Source organism: Astyanax mexicanus, chromosome 20, assembly GCF_023375975.1.
Source record: "Astyanax mexicanus isolate ESR-SI-001 chromosome 20, AstMex3_surface, whole genome shotgun sequence".
Taxonomy (NCBI): Eukaryota; Metazoa; Chordata; class Actinopteri; order Characiformes; family Acestrorhamphidae; genus Astyanax; species Astyanax mexicanus.
In genome coordinates, this window is record NC_064427.1 from 22,404,588 (window position 1) to 22,423,689 (window position 19,102).

The 19,102-nt window shown below is 40.6% G+C and overlaps 1 protein-coding gene across 2 annotated transcripts; it reads right to left on the bottom strand.

The window, feature by feature from the left end:
* Positions 1-264: 264 nt before the first annotated feature.
* ggt1b (gamma-glutamyltransferase 1b) lies at positions 265-17,301 on the bottom strand. 2 transcript variants are annotated; one of them, XM_007254974.4, is made up of 13 exons: positions 17,183-17,299; positions 16,649-16,816; positions 16,013-16,143; positions 15,422-15,511; positions 7,808-8,000; positions 7,471-7,631; positions 5,934-6,083; positions 2,441-2,577; positions 1,858-2,045; positions 1,589-1,716; positions 1,048-1,160; positions 832-945; positions 265-689 (listed from the first exon to the last, which is right to left on the bottom strand). In XM_007254974.4, exons 2-13 carry the CDS (start codon positions 16,813-16,815, stop codon positions 543-545), a joined length of 1,719 nt encoding a protein of 572 aa, XP_007255036.3. In that variant the 5' UTR covers position 16,816; positions 17,183-17,299; the 3' UTR covers positions 265-542. The 2 variants fall into 2 exon arrangements, with proteins under 2 accessions (XP_007255036.3, XP_022536908.2); XM_022681187.2 differs by lacking the exon at positions 5,934-6,083 and having other exon boundaries at positions 17,183-17,301.
* Between the last annotated feature and the right edge of the window lie 1,801 nt (positions 17,302-19,102).

Genomic DNA, 19,102 nt, shown 5'->3' on the forward strand with positions numbered 1-19,102 from the left:
GTTACCAAGGTGTTGCTAGATGGTTGCTAAGATGATTTATAGTGGATGTAAAGTTGCTGATGTAGGATTGCAAGGTGTTGGCTAATGTGTCTCTTGGTTGATGATAAGCTGTTGTTGTTGGTTTTGTTGCTAAAGTGTTGCTATGGTGTTACAGGTGGTTATAAATAGATTGTGTTGTGAGTTTTTAGATGGTTGCTATGGCGTTCCAGTGTTGTATCTGGAGAAGAGTGGGGTTGCAGCACAACAGTGAACAGAGTGCCCCTATTGATTATTGGTCTGTTTATTATTTAGAATTATAAATATAGCACACAAAAAAACATACAAAAACACATGTAGATGTCTCTCGTGATTGGCTGGCTCCTCTTTAGAGGGGCGGTGAGGTTGAGTCAGTGGAGAGAGGAAGGGGAGGAGTCAGAGAGGTCAGGACTTTGTTCTGTTCTGTCCCTCAGTCAGTCTAGGTTGGTTGGACGTCCAGTCCAGCCCGGTCTGGCACGGTTGGGGAAGTGTAGAAAAGGGTGGTGTTGCTGGTAGATGCTGATTCATCAGTACCCTGCAGCGTATCCTCCCTTTCGGGGGTCAGACACTGCCTCGATCCACATACCCCGCCTCTCTATGGCCTGCACCACGGCGCCAGTGGACGTCAGAACCTCTATGACGTGGTTCTTCTGGGCCAAACCGTCTGCCACAGCCTGCAGTCATACACACAAACACTTACCGTGTCACACCGAGCACTGGTTAATACACACACACACACTCTTACACACTAGCTTACACACACACTGTTTCTGTCTGTATGTGTGTTTGCTTGTTTCCTTGTGTGTGTTCTCTTACCTGATCGAAGCCGGCCTCCACCAGAGTGATGTTTGGGCTGAGCTGGTTGTGAACTCTGGGTTCCACCACTGATCTTTTCAGGTCGTAGTTGAAGGACAGAGAGTTCAGGATCACCTAAACATGGAGTAACGGGTTTATTGATTAACCTTGCAGTGATTATTACAGGCTACAGTAACTCGTTATGGATAATGTGGGTGTGGTTTAACTGCTGGTTACCTGAGCAACTGATGTGGTAATCTTCGTTCCGCCGGAGCCGCCGACCACCATCTTCACCTTATGGTTCTTATCAAAGAGGATAGCAGGACACATAGACGACATGGGCCTTTTATCTACGAGAAAACACACACAGTATTTAATGATCAACATCACCATCACCACCATCACCACCAACACCATCATCACTATTCCCAACACCAACACCATTACCCACACTATCAACACCCACACCAACACCATCACAATCACCACCATCACCATCATACTTACCATCACTCTTACAATCACCAACACCATCACCTCTATCACCATCACCCTTACCATCATCAACACCATCACCAACACCATCACCCACATCAACACCACCAACACCAACACCATGCACCATGACCATCACCACCAATATCATCACCCACACCACCACCAACTCCATCACCAACACCATCACCCAAACCAACACAACCATTATCACCAACTACACCATTACCAACACCACCATCACCAACCCCATCTCACTACTTCCATCACCACCATCACTCACGGGGTTTGATGAAGTTGTTGGGTGAGGGAGGAACACCAAAGCTATTGGTGATGAGTGGAGAGCTGAAGTCGTCCATCTCGTTGTTGAGGATGATGCCCGTAGAGGCGGACATGACCTTAGAGCCGAAACTGAGGGAACACAGAGAACATCATTAAACCCAGCAGCCCAATCAGAGCTACATCAATCACGCTACATCTATTACACCGAACAAGACTTGTATTGGTGTTTACTGATAGTGTTTACTGATGTTTGAGGTGTATTGATCTTACTAACGATTGATGGTGCTGGTTGCAGCCACGGCGCTGCCATCCTCTGCCAGCACGGAGATGTGTGAAGTTCCGTGATCATCAGGGACGAAGAACTCGGGTTCGTAGTAACTCTCCTGCTGCGTGGAGTCGTCTGTGATTTTGTGTCGGATGCCTTCGGCGAAGCTCTTTGAGGTGATGTTGTGGATAAACTGGAGAGGAACACAGGGAAGCAGCTGATTACAGCAGAGCTAATGCGCCAAAAAAATAGGACACAACCTCTGTGCAGAACCGCTGATCAGAACCTGGCCTTCAGAACAAACACAGTTTAATGTGGGCTGAAATATAACAGGGGAAAATATGAGGTAAAACATCCACCAATTTTCCAACAATCAGAAATAATTTCTCCAGATTCCCCCTGAAGACTAGAACTGTGTGTTTTTTTTCACTGAGAACAGATGATGTTCTGGACCAAACCTGAAACCACCTGTCACTACGAACTAGTATGCTAGTTTCTGTTAGTATGCTGGTTTACAGTGACAGGACTGACATGCTGTTCTGCTTTGTGGTATAAGATAAACTGGTCATACGGATTTTGCAGCTGTACCTCAGTGATGTTGAGGAAGCTGGGATCTCCCAGCACACTTCTTTTTGCATATGCAAATTTGAAGGCCTCAACAATGCGGTGAGTGGAGAGGATCTTCTTCTCAGTGCTGGAGACGCTGTCTGAGGAGAACCCGAAACCTGCAGAACCACAATGATATCAGTTAAAGAGCCCGCACCTAACCTACACGGTCTACTGGGTGGTAGAAAGTGATGTAATAAAAAAGAGTGATAGACTGAGAGAAAGAGTAATATAGTGAGAAAGTGAGAGTGAGAGTGTGAGAGAGAGAGAGAGAGAATGAGAGAGAGCATGAAAGAGTGAGAAAATGAGAGTAAGAAAGTGAGAATGAGAGAGTGAGTGAGAGAGAGAGAGCATAATAGAGTAAGAAAACGAGAGAGTGAGACAAAGTGATAGAGTGAAAGAGAGTGAAAACGAGAGTGATAGACAAAGAAGGAGAGAGTGATAGAATGAGAAAGTGAGAGTGAGAGAGTGAGAGAGAGAAAGTGATTTAGTTAAAGAGACTTAGAAAGTGAGACAGGGAGCAAGAGAGAGAGAAATTATGAGAGAGAGTGGTATAGTGTAAGAGTGTAAAAGAGAGTGATTGAATGACACAGTGACAGAGAGAGTGAGTGAGAGAGTGAGGCCCCCCAGCCACCACCCCACCATTCCTGTAATGGTTTAATGGTTGAACTGGGCAGTGTGTAATGGTAAGCCGGCGTTGTGGGTTCTGTCGGCTGTGCCGGGTCGCGGCGGCTGGGGGAAGCAGTGTGCGCAGCCTGCCACTGATTAAACTCTGTTGGCACAGAGCGGGAGGATCAGAGTGGCGGAGCGGATAATGAGCTGCCGCCGAGACTGCGGGGGAACCGAGCAGAACCGACAACAATCAGAACACAGAACTCCTCACCACGGAGAACATTCATTACACCACTTTACCGTAGGGAAAATAAGCTATATATACACCTTAGCCACACCCCCAAGCTTAGCTGAGAGTTCTGATTGGGGAAAAGTTCAAATAAACGGCCATTAATGAGCTTGTGCTGGTGATTCTGTATCTACTGTAACTGTAGATTAACCCTTATTCATAAACACTAATAAAAGAAATCTGAGGAGAATCTGTTACAGTCATTCTGCTGGATAGAGACACATTCTGGCAGGGAGGCAGGATTTGGCACAACACCTGGAAAGGTGACTCTCTGAACTTGTAACTAAGTGAAACCGAAACTATCCGGACTAAATACAGTATAGAATACCGAGCATGAAAAAGCCCTGCAGTGACATATTTACAGACTTACTGGACCTAAGGCTACTTATAACCACGCCCCCATTTCAGTGGAGGACTGGGATTGGACAGAGTTCGGAATATGAGCAGATTCTTTCCCAGCAGTGTGAGGTGTTAAGGTTCTAGTGAGCAGTGGGTCGGCGGTGCTGAGTGACTGGCAGGGTGGTGGGCGGGCGGGTGTGCAGGTTGGTGGATTTAGAGGGATCTGAGCTGTCAGGCCTCTGAAGCCAATATGCTGCCACTGGAGCTCAGAGGAAAAGGGGTTCTGACGGGCCGGTTAGTTCTGAGTTCAGTTTGGTCCAATTAGAGTCCGGCGGCACAGAGGGAAACAGAGGGCAGCTGAGGGGGCGGAGAGTTAGCACAGCGCTAACGGACCAACTCTAATTACCCATCACTGTGGAGTTTAGAGCCTGTCTCATCCCACTACTGCTCACATACACACACTATACACACTCTCTCACACTCTCAAATACACACTGATTTAAGTATTTGGAGCTAGTGCCCCATAGTCTCACGTGTTCAAGACTATTTCCAGAGTTGTTTCCAGAGTATGTTCAAGAAGGTTTCCAGAGTCTCAGTAGAGTATTTTTTCAACTGACAAACAACAGCCAATCAAAATCAATGTTAACTCACGCTACTGAGTAGTTGCCTGGTGGTTACCATGGTGTTACTAGCTGTGATACATAGGTGTGAGATATGTTATCCAAGGTGATTGCTATAATGTGGTTAAGTGATTGTTAACTGGTTGCTATGGTGTTGCGATGTTTTGTTTTTGTTTTTTTGCAGTGGTGTTCGAGGTGGTTGTCACAGTTTCGGGTGGATCACAATGGTATCACAGTTGGTTGCTATTGTGGTGCTAGGTGGTTGCCATGGAATTCAAAGTGTTTGCTGTGGTATTGCCATAATGTTGTTAAATGGTGGCCATGGTAATGGTAGGTTGTTACTACGCATTCCTGGTGGAGGCCATGTTATTGCTAAGTGATTTCCAGTAGGTTTTTAATGTTTTGTTATGGTGTTGCTAAGTGGCTGCTCTGTTATTATCAATTAACTATTGGTTAAGCTGCTGGAGGGTGTAAAATTCTGTACTGAATGGTGCATCAGTGCTCTAAACTGAAGATCTGATATTCCCCATAATGTTCAACCCAAACGGATCAGAACCTGCTGTTCAGTATGAGCTTCATCAGCTGAAAGTGTGACCTACATCAACACTCGCCTGGGAGAATAAAGAACACTAAGGAGGTTCTAGATAAGATCAGTAACTTCCAGCAGGATGAATCAGTAACAGATTCAGTTAGAATTTCCAGGAAGAGGAAATCTGTCTGTAATCCAGTAATCAGTGTTACTGCAGCACTGCTGGCTCCAAGCACACGTGTGTTTATAGTGGAGTGTGGGTATGTGACTATTTAGTGTTTAAAGTCTAGTGTGGGAAGGTGGTGTGAGGTTTAGTGTGTGAGGTTTGGTGTGTGAAGATGGTGTAAGGTTTAATGTGTAAAGGTGTGATGTTTAGTGTTTGATGTTTGATGTGTGAAGGTGGTGTGAGGTTTAGTGTTTGAGGTTTGATGTGTGAAGGTGGTGTGAGGTTTAGTGTTTGAGGTTTGGTGTTTGAAAGTGGTGTGAGGTTTCATGTGTGAAGGTGGTATGAGGTTTATTGTGTGAAGGTGGTATGAGGTTTAGTGTGTGTTTGGTGTTTGAAGGTTTGATGTGTGAAGGTGGTGTGAGGTTTCATGTGTGAAGGTGGTATGAGGTTTAGTGTGTGAAGTTTAGTGTGTGAGGTTTGATGGGTGAAGGTGCTGTGGGGTTTAGCGTGTGAGGTTTAGTGGGTGGGGTTTAGTGTGTAAGGTTTGATGTGTGAAGGTGCTGTGAGGTTTAGCCCGTGAGGTTTAGTGTGTGAGGTTTGATGAGTGAAGGTGCTGTGAGATTTAACATGTGAAGTTTAGTGTGTGAGGTTTGATATTTAAAGCTGCTGTGAGGTTTAGCGTATGAGGTTTAGTGTGTGAGGTTTGATGTGTGAAGGTGGTGTGAGGTTTCATGTGAGAAGGTGCTATGAGGTTTAACGTATGAGGTTTAATGTGTGAGGTTTGATATTTAAAGGTGCTGTGAGGTTTAGCGTATGAGGTTTAGTGTGTGACGTTTGATGTGTGAAGGTGCTGTGAGGTTTAGTGTGTGAGGTTTAGTGTGTGAGGTTTAGTGTGTGACGTTTAGCGTATGAGGTTGTACCGCTGAGGATGTTGAGAATGAAGGTGAGGATGGGGCCGCTGGATGGGGCGTTGGGCGCGTACATGGTGAAATCGCCCACATAAGCCTGCAGAGGACTTTCATTTAGTACAGGAGTGTAGCTCTGAAGATCCTCCAGAGTTATTATCCCACCTGCACACACACACATATTATACACACACAGCGAAGAAGTGTGAGGTAATGATTAAGCTAAGTTGGGTGATTATAAGATAACAGATGTTATAAACAATAACCCAGGCCATCTCTGAGTAGCTCTAGACGCATGTGATACATGTGTCTGTATGTGTGTGTGTGTGTGTGTGTGTGTAATGTCTAAACCACAGACAATAGAACAGATTACACTACTAAGTGAAAATGGCCAAATTGACTTAAAAAAAAAAACCTGCCATAACTCTCTAGGACATGATGTTCACTAGAGCTGCGTAGGTTGATACTGGAATCCTCTTCCTCTTCTCCATGATGACATCACAGAACCGGTGGTTAACACCTTGTGCTAATCCAACTTCTACTTGAAGATGCCCCACAGGTACTCAATTGGGTTTAGGTCTGGAGACATACATGACCAGTCCATCATCTTTACCCTAAGCTTTCTCGGCAAGGCAGTTATGATCTTGGAGGTGTGTTTGTGTTTGGGGTCCTTATTGTGTTGGAAAACTGTCATGCAACCCAGTTTCTGAAGGGGTGTGATCTAAAGCTCTGCTACAGAATGTCACAGTAGATGTTGGTATTCAACTCACACAGCTCCAGACCATGATGCTACCGCCACCATGCTTGACTGTACACAAGTAGTAGTTGTCTTGGTACTCCTCACCTGGTTGCTGCCGCACATGCTGGACACCATCTGAGCCAACAAGTTTTTGTTACCATCTTCGTGTTGTCAGACCACAGGACATGGTTCCAGTAACCCATGTTCTTGGACTGCTCGTCTTGTGCGTCATCTTTAAAATAGGCTTCCTTCTAGGGCAGTGCCATGCAGAAAGAGTTGATGCAGTGTGTGGTGTACGGTCTGTAAGATGACATTCCACTTTTTCAACCTCTTCAGCAATACTGGCAGCACTCATGCGTCTGTTTTTTTACAGTCAACCTCTGGATATTAAGCTCCGTCCTGAGAAACTGCAGTATGAACTTGACCATCATGCTGTATCTCAGTTTCAGGGTGTTAGTAATCTTCTTAAAGTCTAGGCCATTTCTATGTAGAACAATGATTCTGTTTCTCACATCCTCAGAGAGTTCTATGCTATGAGGTGGCATGTTAAATATCCAGTGACCAGTATGGGAGAAATTAACCCAAAACACCAAATTTAACCCCTATATAGGCACAGTGACACAATTGGGTACAAATTGTTAGAGCCTAAAGTAAACATTTAACCAATTACATAAAACTCTTTAAAAAAGCACAAATTGTTCAAAACATGTTTAGCATTATTTCTAAGAGGGATTTTTGAGAATTGCATTCACTGTTGATATTTGTCTTGGTTCTGGTTCTACTATAAAACAAAAGAAAGGAAAGGAACCTTACTTGCGTTCCTGATGTCTTTGATCAGATTCTCTGCGATGGTTCCCTCATAGAACGCGCTGGGACCTTTATCTGCAATCTCCTGGAAAGTGTCGGCCAGTTTGGTGAACCTGATGGTGTTATTCTCCTTTAGGATAGCTCCGCTTTCATCACAGAACACTGAACTACAAAACAGAACATTAGAACCCGACCTCAGCCGTCAGTAGTGAAGAAACGCTTAACTGGTAGGTGTTGAAAGAACATTACTAATATCAATGACATGGGTATTAAAGCAGGGGTTTGGGTTGGTAGGTTTTTGGGTTAGGTGGTTCTGCTGTGATGTCACTGAAGTTGTTCTTACCACAGTGTCTTGTCATTGCGGATGATGTTGCGGTTGCTGTAGATAGCCCCTGCCAGTGCTTTGCCCAATGGAAAGCCGTCGCGTGCCAGTTTTATACTGGGCAGGAACAGCTCTCTCCAGGGCAGCTTCCCGTGGCGCTTATGAGCCAGTTCATAACCTCGTATTTCCCCAGGAACCGCGATGGCCAGACCACCTACACACAACAGTATCAGACCAGTATAAACCAGTATATGTTATTTCCTGGAAGTGAGCCCATCCTCACATTTTTTAAATATCGTATTTTATCTTTTAATAGGAAACTCTATAGAAATTAAATTTGAATATAAAAAATATATAGATTTATTGTTCTCTACAAATAAAAAACACAGACATTTATGTCTAAATATCTGCAACACAAGTGAATTCACCTCACAGTGAACATGTACAAACCGTGCCCAATTGTGTCATAGGCCCTCTGGTGTCATGTGACTGATTACAGTTAGAAGATCTGAGGTGAGAATGGTGAACAGGGCTGTTAAATAAGTGTATTGGGTTCAATTCTCTCATATGGGCCACTGGATATCATCGTTGTCTATGAAAAACAATAATCTCCATTTTTGTCGATTTTTAGTGTACTACATAATTTGAACAGACAAACTGTACCTTACACTGTGCCAAAATTTATTGATGAACAGACCAATAGAAACCCTTCAAAATGACCTGAAATAAACTCTTTTTACATTGACTACTATTGAAAGTTTACAAGGTTTTCTCCTGTAAAGTTGCTGTTTTGGAGATAAGTGTTGCCTCATGGCAAAGAACTCTCTGAGGATGTGAGAAGATTGCTAACACGCTGAAACTGAATTACAGCATGATGGCCAAGGTCAGTTTTCCAGGATGGAAAACAAGCTGTATAGTGACTACTCTAAATTATATCCAAGCTCTGTTTCTATAGTGTTTCTCATGATAATTATAATAAAATATGAACAGAAATGTTGTTGGTTACTGTACGTTGTGTTTTGAACACTGCATTGCTGGATTAACCAGCACAAAATTAGCACCAAACCAGTATATGTTGTGTTTTGAGCACCAGTATGCTGATTTTCCAGCTTTACACCAGTACAACCCAGTTATAAATTTGTGATAGTGACTATAAATAATTAATAATAAGATTGACCCCTCAACCTCAGCCCCCAGTACCATACACATAACAGCTACCTCCATCCCAGTATAAAGTTTAACTGGCCTGCTGAGTCACTCTGATTGGAATCCTGCATTATCACAGTGAAGACCCTCATAAACCCCATAAAGATCATTATCCAGCTCTTTAAAGCAGCCGTAACTGTACTATAGCTTAACTACTGCTACTGCAATATAACTCTAAAATATCAGACACAGTACTGTACGTAGTCTAACTCAATTAAAAAACAGAAATGGTAGAGTAAAAGTAGTATTACTTCATCACATTCTAACTCAACGAAACAGCTGAAACTGTACTATAGCTAAACTACTGCTACTGCAATAAAACTCTACTCTAAAATATCAGAAACAGTACTGTACACAGTCTAACTCATTTATAAAACAGAAATGGTAATAGAGTAAAAGTAGTATTACTTCATCACATTCTAACTCAACCAAACAGCTGAAACTGTACTATAGCTGAACTACTGCTACTGCAATATAACTCTAAAATATCAGAAACGGTACTGTACATACACTGTAAAAACAAAAAAGTTGAGAAAACTCAAAATTTCAAGGCAACTTACTGCACTCGATTTTTGAGTTTAGAACTCAACTCAAAATATTAAGTTTTTAAGAAAGTTGAGCCAACAAATTTTTTCTTGTTCAGATAATGAATTTTTCACATTTACATAAAATTCTAATTTTAAGTTTTACATACTTAATAACACAGGTTATTAAAAAGTTGACCCAGCTCATTATTTCTTTTTCAGATTATTCATTTTTCACATTTATATTAACTTCAAATTTTAAGTTTTATATACTGAGAGTTCCAGATTTGTAAAAAGTTGAGTCAACTTATACGAAAAAGTTGAGAAAACTCAAAATTTCAAGGCAACTTACTGCACTCGATTTTTGAGTTTAGATCTCAACTCAAAATTTTAAGTTTTTAAGAAAAGTTAAACCAACTAATTATTTCTTGTTTAAATTACTAATTTCACATTTATTTATACTTCAATAAAAAAAAACAGTTTTACATACTAAGAGTTTCAGACTTTTTAAAAAGTTCTTCTCACACACACACAAAGTTCTAGATACTAAGAATACCTAACTAAAGTTGGGTGTCCTTATTTAAGACAAATGACAAAACTGTTAAGTTAACATGTTTATTAACCCTTTCTGCAACAAGTAATTTCAAGTTGCAAGAATGTCCACCAAGCAGGCTGATAAAAACTCCTGACTTAACAATGCAAGGAACAAAGTGCTGCTGTATAGCATTTATAAAATATATTAAAAAAAAACAAAAAAAAAACAAACACAATAGCAAGATTTAGATTCACTACACAAGTTGTGCTTGTTTGCAAAAAGTGGGTGCCATTTCTGTACACTCTAAGCACATCACTGCCCAGCTCTTTCTGCCACATCCTTCTCTATAAAAAATGGATCTATTACTCTGCCTTAATCTTATAAAAATCTCTTGGAGATACAGCACCTAATCATTCAAAAAACATCTGCAGACTGCTGCTGTAGAACCGTGAGCTATGCTTTATGTAAGGCATAAAGGAAACAACTAAACCAACCCTTGGCAAGAAAACAGCTCTTTGGCTTTAGAACATTTTTGTAGCTCCTTTAATCCATTCAAATGGATATCAGCAATGTAAAGAATAAAACAAAAAGGTTGAAAACCCACTGGATAAAGCCCTGAACATTGGGGCCAATGCAGAAAAAAAAAATCCTTTACAACCTGTAAAGCCAAAAATGTCTTGACATTTCAGACAGACGGATTAGGCCAACCAGCAAAGTGTATGTAAAAGATCAGTTTCTAATTTAGAGAAGGAGCTTGGTTTGTAAGCTCCTGACACGCTGAGAGCAAGTAGGGGTCAATTCCATGAAGATGTGCTGAATAGTTTCAAAAGTATACATGTGTTCTTTTGGAAACTCCATGTTCAAGGAATAGAGCAGGCCGAAAAGGTAGGCAAAGGCAGTAGGAAGGTCTGGTACATCTGTGAGAACAATAGCCACTTCCAGCACAATGGCAATACTTGTGACAGTGGGCATCAAGGAAGGTGCATCATCATCATCATCATCATCATCATCAAGAACAGTGAGGACACCCATCTTGACACCTTTGGTCTGCTCAGCCTCTGGTTCGGTTACCTGAAGAAAAGCAGAAATACTGTTGTTGAATAACCACCCAAAAACATAAGACTAACAGTCTAACAATAATAATAATAATGATAACAAGATACAGTTTTAGAGAAAGAGGGGGGTGGGAGTCCTCACATGGTGGGGAAACACATCTATGTACACTATACTGCCATAAGTGTTTGGAACCGGGGATTGATGATTTGTACAGGTGAGCAAAAACTTCTGTGTCCACAGGTGTGTAAAAGCAGCAGCTATACAAACTTTTACAAACATAAGTGAAAGAATTGGTCTATGCTCTCAGGAGAATCCACTCACAATTCCCCACTCTAAATTATTTTTAATTTCCCCTCGGGGATCAATAAAGTATCTATCTAGCTATCTCATCTATCTATCTAATGTGACTGAATGTGCTACCATACCATGAACAGCTATTTTTAAGCCTTTAGGCACTATTTAATTTAACTTCATCTACATAATCCATGGTATTTATTTTAGTTTGCCATTATTCTATCCAAAACCAAATACAGCATACAACAGATAAGAGTACCTCTTCATCAAGCTTTTCAAAGAGGGTGTCCATGTCTTGACAGAAGGATCCCTTTCTTGCACGGTACAGTTTAAGCAGTTGAGGAGAGTACTTATCCAAGGCTGCTCTAAAGGTCCCCAACAGATCCTAGGTTGTGACACGAAAGAACTCTTCACAAATCTGCAGAACATAAAACCAGCACAAATACAAAAACATTTAAATAATGAGATTTTACAAGTTTGTACCTTAATTTATAAACCCAGACAGTTTCCCTGACAAGGAATACTCCTTGATGACATGGAAAATGCTGTCTAAAACTAGGCTTAATCACTGGATGGAAAACTGACCCAATCAATAGGTAACAATTTAATCTACATTAGGGATGTCAAGATAGCAGATTACAAATATCAACATAACACAAATATCTGTAATATTACTTATTTTTCTATTCAAAATTGACAGTCAAAAAATAAAGTTCTTTTAAAGTCATAACATACATATTTAGAAGAAACCAATACTGTACCAAAAAACCCAAAAAATTAACTTCATGGAAAATCCTCAAATAAGGAAAGTTACATAAATAGCCTAGATATAATTAAGAAAACAAAACATTATTATAAAAACACTTGAATGTTGTCATCAAATAACGATGCAGTGCTTTCAGACCTCAAATAATGAAAATAACAATGCAAAGAAGTTCATATTAATTTAAAAACAACAATACTAATGTGTTAAGGGTTCAAAAACCAATATTTAGTGAAAAAAAATTGACTTTAAAATCACAGATTTCATATTTCATTCTGCAAATAAATGCTCTAAATGAAAATATTTAGGAGAAATATATATAAATAAAACTAAACACACAAAGTAATAGTACTATTATATTAAACAACACACATTAAAGGCCAAGTTAAAGATGAATTCTGAAGTCATGTACATCAACAGTACTTACCATTATCATCAATGCAACAAGCACGTCCTGGGGGACACAATCAACTTTCCTGCTACTGGGTATGCAGCCAGTGGGTGGTAATCATTCACGTGACATCACCAAGAGGGCAGAGGAGAGAGAAAGAGACAGACTTGGATCACTTTACTAGGATTATAATGGGATTAAAATTAAAGAAAGAGGGCTTGATTTTTGAAGGAGCACCTGTTTATTTTGGCTATTTATTAACCTCTTAAGCTCCAAGCCTATTTTTACCATTTTCCACCTGAAATAACATACTTAGATTTGAAGGCTTTTCATTCCAATATTAAATAATTCAGTCAATTCTGTGAATTAATATTACTTAAAAGCCTTTACACAATTAATTTAAGACACTTTAATTATTCAGTTGAACATATAGTAAAAAACGGAACATTTTCAGGCGCTTTTCAGATTTTCTATTTTATTTTCTTATTTTCAGACATATAAACTTTATAATAATAAAAACTACCACTTTTATAACTAATTTTGAAATAAACTCTGGGTTTTTGTGTGGTCTACTCTTGTACAAACTCCTATAGCACTTTGTTTTTAATAGCAGTATTTCCTCACAGTGGGAATTCTCTGAGAGACACAATCTGTAGCCGGCCAGGTCCCGCCCTCTCCCTTTCAGCTGGCAGAACTCGGACACCTGATTGGCTGACAGACCTCATTTGCGTACCTGCATGTACAGTAGGCTCTCCCCTGTCTGGCTCTATGCGGAAGCTCGCGGAGCGTCAAATAATACGGTTTTAATAAGGAGATAAATTTTAGATTAGTTTTTTTCTGCATCAGATTATTCCAAGTGCTGATAGGATATAACTGTGGATTACAGGAGACTGGATTGATGGATTCTCTTAAATTTGGACGCGTTTTGAAGGTAAGAGCTTCGCTGGTGGGTGTTGTGTGTGTGTGTCCTGATGTAACCCCGCAGCGGAAAACAAACAGTTTTTAACTGTACACACGCAGGGCGACGCGCTCTTTCAACTCTAATTCAGGAACCGTAACAGGAGCCAGACCGTTCGAATGGTGTATTCGATCAAATATGGACGTACGATAAACGCAAATATGCAATGTAATATCTTTATGAAACTAGGCACATTTCACCCTAAATGTTTATTTTCTGAAAGGAGATACTGCTAAATAGGCTAGATAACAGAAAAGCGGAGATTCTAAGCTTTAAAATTGTATATTGGCTGTCTATATTGAGCATATAAGTGTTCATAACTATTCATAAACACAGCCAGATATTATATTTCATAAATTTCTGGCCCGCCGGCGGGCCAGGGCGTATTAAGAGGTTAAGTGGATTAACTTTATCAGAGTCTGGGGTGGCTGGATCATGAAGCTGCTGCTGTTTTCAGTAACGGAAGGTTCTGCCCTATCTATTCATATATGGTTTATGCTGGTGTGTGGAGGAATTCCTGAGTAATTAAACTGGGAAAACAAGGTGTCATTTTGGACGTTTAAAACGTCCATCGGGCAGAAGGATAAACCAAACAAAATGTGGTCGCCGTAGTCGGCTTTATTTTGGTGCATCTTACTAATGTTTAACGTTATACAGTAGAATTAAACAAATATAATATTACGACTCTTAAACCATCTCACAAATAAACAGACCCAGTAACGTAGCTACATGAGGGGGAAATGTACAGAGTGTAAGCTTCGCTCTAAACATAGTTAACTTAGCTATTTACTTACCACTGAATCACTGAATACATGGACTGTAGTGCTGCAACAATACTGTGCACTACCGTGCCGTCAGTCAGCCGGGTGCCCAGGCTTTCCCCCTGCAGGCTATGGGCCTTGTCTAATTTCGCTAGCTAGCTTGCTAACGGGCTAGCTAGCTTGCTAACGGGCTAGCTAGCTTGCTAACGGGCGTTAAAACGATGGGTCACCGGTGTAACCGCGTAGCGGTGTAATGTATGAGTAAACGTTAGCAAAACGTTTGTTGCTTAACAAGCGGTTACTTAGCTAGCTAGCTAACTGGCTAGGTTAGCTTAGCTGGTTGGCTGGTAACTTAAAACCCTGGCTAAAATATCCAAAGAAGAGTATATTGTACAAATTTAAGCATGCAATTATGACAAATGTACTATTTCAACCGAAAAACTCACCTTATGGACGATAAATCTCAGTTGAAGATCACCGAAGTGACTGCTTGCCGCAGACGAAGTCCATTTCAAGATGGCCGTAATCCATTTCCGGCAAAAATCGAAAATCCCGCCCCGTTCTCAACCAGGGAGTCAAAATGAGCATGCGCAGAGTAGTTGGCCTAGCCTTAACTAGGGTTCATCTACAATTTGTACATTTTGACAGTGCAGGATGTCAAGTCAGGTCAATTTTTAACAAGTAACACAATAAAATTACCTGAGCCAATTACTTTGATGTAGTTTACAGTGCAATTGAATATTTTTTGTTCAGCTTAACTAAAAATCATATTAAGGCGAACAATTTTAAGTTTTGTTTTTTACAGTGTACTCTAACTTAATTAAAAAACAGAAATGGTACTAGAGTAAAAGTAGTATTACTTCATCACATTCTAACTCAAATACTGTTACTGCAATAAAACGGTCCTCTAATATATTAGAAACAGTATGTATCACAATCTAACTCAATCAAATAAAGAGAAACTGTCCTAGAGTGAAAGTATGAGTGCAGTATCACAATAACTCAAATAAGTATTTGTGAAATTCAAAATCACTCAAGAAGACAAATCTAGCAGTAAAATGTGGTAAAATGTATTTTTTCTCTTCTTTTTCAGTTTAGTCGTAATGAAGTATTGTAATAATTACAGATAGTGAAGTATTTTTCGTACCTGTAAGTGAAAGATCTGTATTGTTTCCAAACATGTCTTTAGAGGCGTTGGCAGGGGCGGTCTCACGAGCGTCAATGGTCTCAACTCGACCTGATAAACAAACACCAAAGCAGCACACAGTCAGCATACAGTCAGAGTTAAACTCACAGTCAGAGTTAAAGCTTTTTGTCCTATATATATACTTATATTATATTATATTTACATTATATTTACCTTCAGAGGGATGGTAGATGGTAGAATTTCATTACTGAGTGTTTATTTTAGTTGTTTATCTTTATACAGTGGAGGCTCATTTGCATGCCTTTCAGTTTATTAGGAACAAGATATGGCCGAACTGCAGAGATTTGAGGAATATTCTGGTTCTCTTGGCTGGTTAGGTCTATCTGGCTTCTCTTTAGGGTGATTACTGTCTAAACTAAGAGTCAACCCAAATAAACATTTCTGGCCAAAACCTAAACCAAACAAGATGAAACATTCACCTCAGCAGTGCTATTCTAAGCATACAATTACCTCAGCAGTGCTGTTCTAATCATACATTTACCTCAGGAGTGCTAACTAATTCACAGAGGAGGGGTCGAAGTGGGGGTGTACCTGTTTTGGCGTTATAGATGGTGAGGAAGAGCCCGCCTCCGATGCCCGCACTGTGGGCATTCATCAGCCCAGCACACAGCAGCCCTGCTATTGCTGCATCCACAGCAGATCCACCTTTCTGCAGAACATCCCTGCAGAACCCACACAGATCAGAACCACCCAACACCTCTGGCCCACTTGTTACACTTATTAAAATGTTAATACAGTAATGTAGGCTAATAAATTATTAAAATGATCACAGTCACTCACCTCATGCTGTTTAAGTATATATACATAATTATGATTATCCTGATTATTCACATGATATAGTACAAAAATCTAGATAAATCACATGATTTAGTGTAAATCATGTAAATCATGATTAATTGCATGTTTTATGGCATATAATAATGATTAATTGCACGATTCAACATAGATTATTGCAATCAATCACATGATTTAGTGTAAATAATCTCAATTATTCACATGATTTAGTGGAGATAATCATGATTATTTGCAAGATTTAGTGCAGATGAATGCAATTTATCTTATGGTTAAGTGTAGATAGCTGTGATTAATCGCATTATTCAGCACAGATAATCATGATTAATCACATGATTTAGTGTGGATAATGATGTTATCTTTCTTAGTTCTGACCTGCCAATCTCAGAGCATGTTCCGGCGTCTGCTGCCACTGCTGCCAGTGAGTACGTGCCGGGTGGAGGGGTGGTGGGTCTCGGAACCCCAAAGAAAACTCCCACAAACGTTCCCACTGCGGCCAATAACAGCACCAGCAGCGCCACCACCACCGACTTCTGCACCATCCTACACACACACACCAAACACACTTCACTCAGGGGCCACTTTATTAGAAACAGTAATATACTCATAGTGGAGGAGCCATGGATCAGTACAAATCACTTACTGATTATTTACATATAAATACTGTATATATTACTAGTCTATAATATTCTTATAGATACTGAATAATCCATTGCAGATACTAATTAAACCCTAGTAGATACTAAACGATTTTGAGTGGATACTGAATAATTCATATAGAAACTGAACTAAATAATACACATTAGACCCAGGAAATAACTCCGTGTTAAAATGAAATGTTAAGTTCTACAGTATCTAGAACTAGAACCCACTCATTCCTTTCAGTGAAAATAAATTGGGTTCTCCTACCTGGCTGGTTTCAATCCGTGGTTCAGGTTTCAGAACGTTCTGGTTTGGGCAGCAGCTCTGAAGTGACAGATTGAAGATAGACGCAGCTGGATTTGTTAAAGTCGCTTTAAACTTTAACCAAACTGATAACGAAGATCAGCCAGCCGAACTTTATTACTCCCTCAGGAGTGTGGGCCACGCCCCATAAACAGCCCTCACTCAGTACCTGTACTCAGTACCTTCACTCAGTTCCTTCACTCAGTACCCTTACCTAAAACCCTCACTCAGTACCTGTACTTAGTACCCTCACTCAGTACCCTTACTCAGCACCCTCACCCAGTACCCTTACCCAATACCCTCAACCAGTACCCTTACAGTACCCTCAACTTGTACCCTTACTTAGTATCCTCGCTCAGCACCCTCACCCAGTACCCTTACCTAAAACCCTCACTTAGTACATGTACTTAGTACCCTCACTCAGTAACCTTACTCAGTATCCTCACAGTACCCTTACCCAGTACCCTTACCCAATACCCTCCCTCAGTACCTGTACTCAGTACCCTCACCTAATACCCTCACTCAGTACCTGTACTCAGTACCCTCACCTAATACCCTCACTCAGTACCTGTACTCAGTACCCTAACTTAGTACCCTCACTCAGTACCTTTACCCAGTACCCTCATCTAGTACCCTCCTTCAGTACCTGTACTCAGCACCCTCACATAGTACCTGCACTCAGTACCTGTACTCAGTACCCTCACTTAGAACATTCACAACACATATAGTACCTATCTTCAGTGGCCTTATTCATTACCTTCAACTTATACCTGCACTCAGTACCCTCACCTAGTACCCTCACTCAATACCTAAACTCAGTACCTTTATCTAGTACCCTCACCTAATACCCTCACTCAGGACATTCTATTTCCTAAACCTGACGGCCACATTATGTTAGGCCTTAGCATGAAAGATCTCCAGAACTAAAAAAACTCAGCTTAAAGCAGGTAAACTGGGTCACCAAGTTGATTCTGCAGAACAGAATCTTGGGCTTGATTCTCCATTTCTAGACCAGAGTTTTATCATTAAGACACTTTGTCCGGACCCTGTGAGTGCTGATAGAGATGGGAGAAATTCTGAGAAATTCTGCTACAGTTCTAGACGTTTCTTAGTACTCAGTTCTCAGCATTGATTGATGTTATTGCTGTGGAATGTGTTTGAGAAGATACATTATATCTTCTGCAGATACGCTAAAGTTACACTGTGATTTCAGACCCTGTACACTCTTTACTCTACATTCCTCGCCCTACATTCTACACCCTTTACTCCTCAGCCTACACTCTTCACTCTTTACACTATTCACTCCTCACTCAATACTCTACAAGTTTTTCTCTACACTCTTCACTTCTCACTCTATACTCTACATTCTTTACTCCTCCCTCATTACTTCTCACTCCTCGCCCTACACTCTACACTCTTTACTCTTCACCCTACACTCTTTACTCTTCACTCTTTACTCCTCACCCTACATTCTTTATTCTTTACTTTTCGCTCTATATTCTTCACTCCTCACTCTTTACTCTTCACTCCTTACTCTGTACTTATTACTCTTTACTCTACACTCTTTACTCTTCACTCCTTACTCTGTACTTATTACTCTTTACTCTACACTCTTTACTCTTCACTCCTCCAAATGGTTTTCAGGAGTGTGCACTAGTTGAATGGGTTTAATCTTTGAACTCTTGCAGTTTTTTAGCAACTCTAGGTGAGAAAGTGGATTATTAAACCCATAAATTACACATTACTTACACATCAGAGTGAAACATTAACCCTCTAAAAGATACATAAGGTGGTGGGTGTGGTGGAGGTGGTGGGGGCTGGTGTAGAGGTGGGGGGGTTGGTGTGGAGGTGGAGGAGGTGGTGGATGTGGTGGAGATGGTGGGG

Coding starts and splice junctions, on each gene's coding strand:
- ggt1b (XM_007254974.4), bottom strand. CDS start 16,815: ATGGTGCAGAAGTCGGTGGTGGTGGCGCTGCTGGTGCTGTTATTGGCC. Junction 16,144..16,648: donor ACATGCTCTGAGATTGGCAG/GTCAGAACTAAG, acceptor TGGGTTCTGCAG/GGATGTTCTGCAGAAAGGTG. Junction 8,001..15,421: donor TACAGATCTTTCACTTACAG/GTACGAAAAATA, acceptor TGTTGTGTGTAG/GTGGTCTGGCCATCGCGGTT.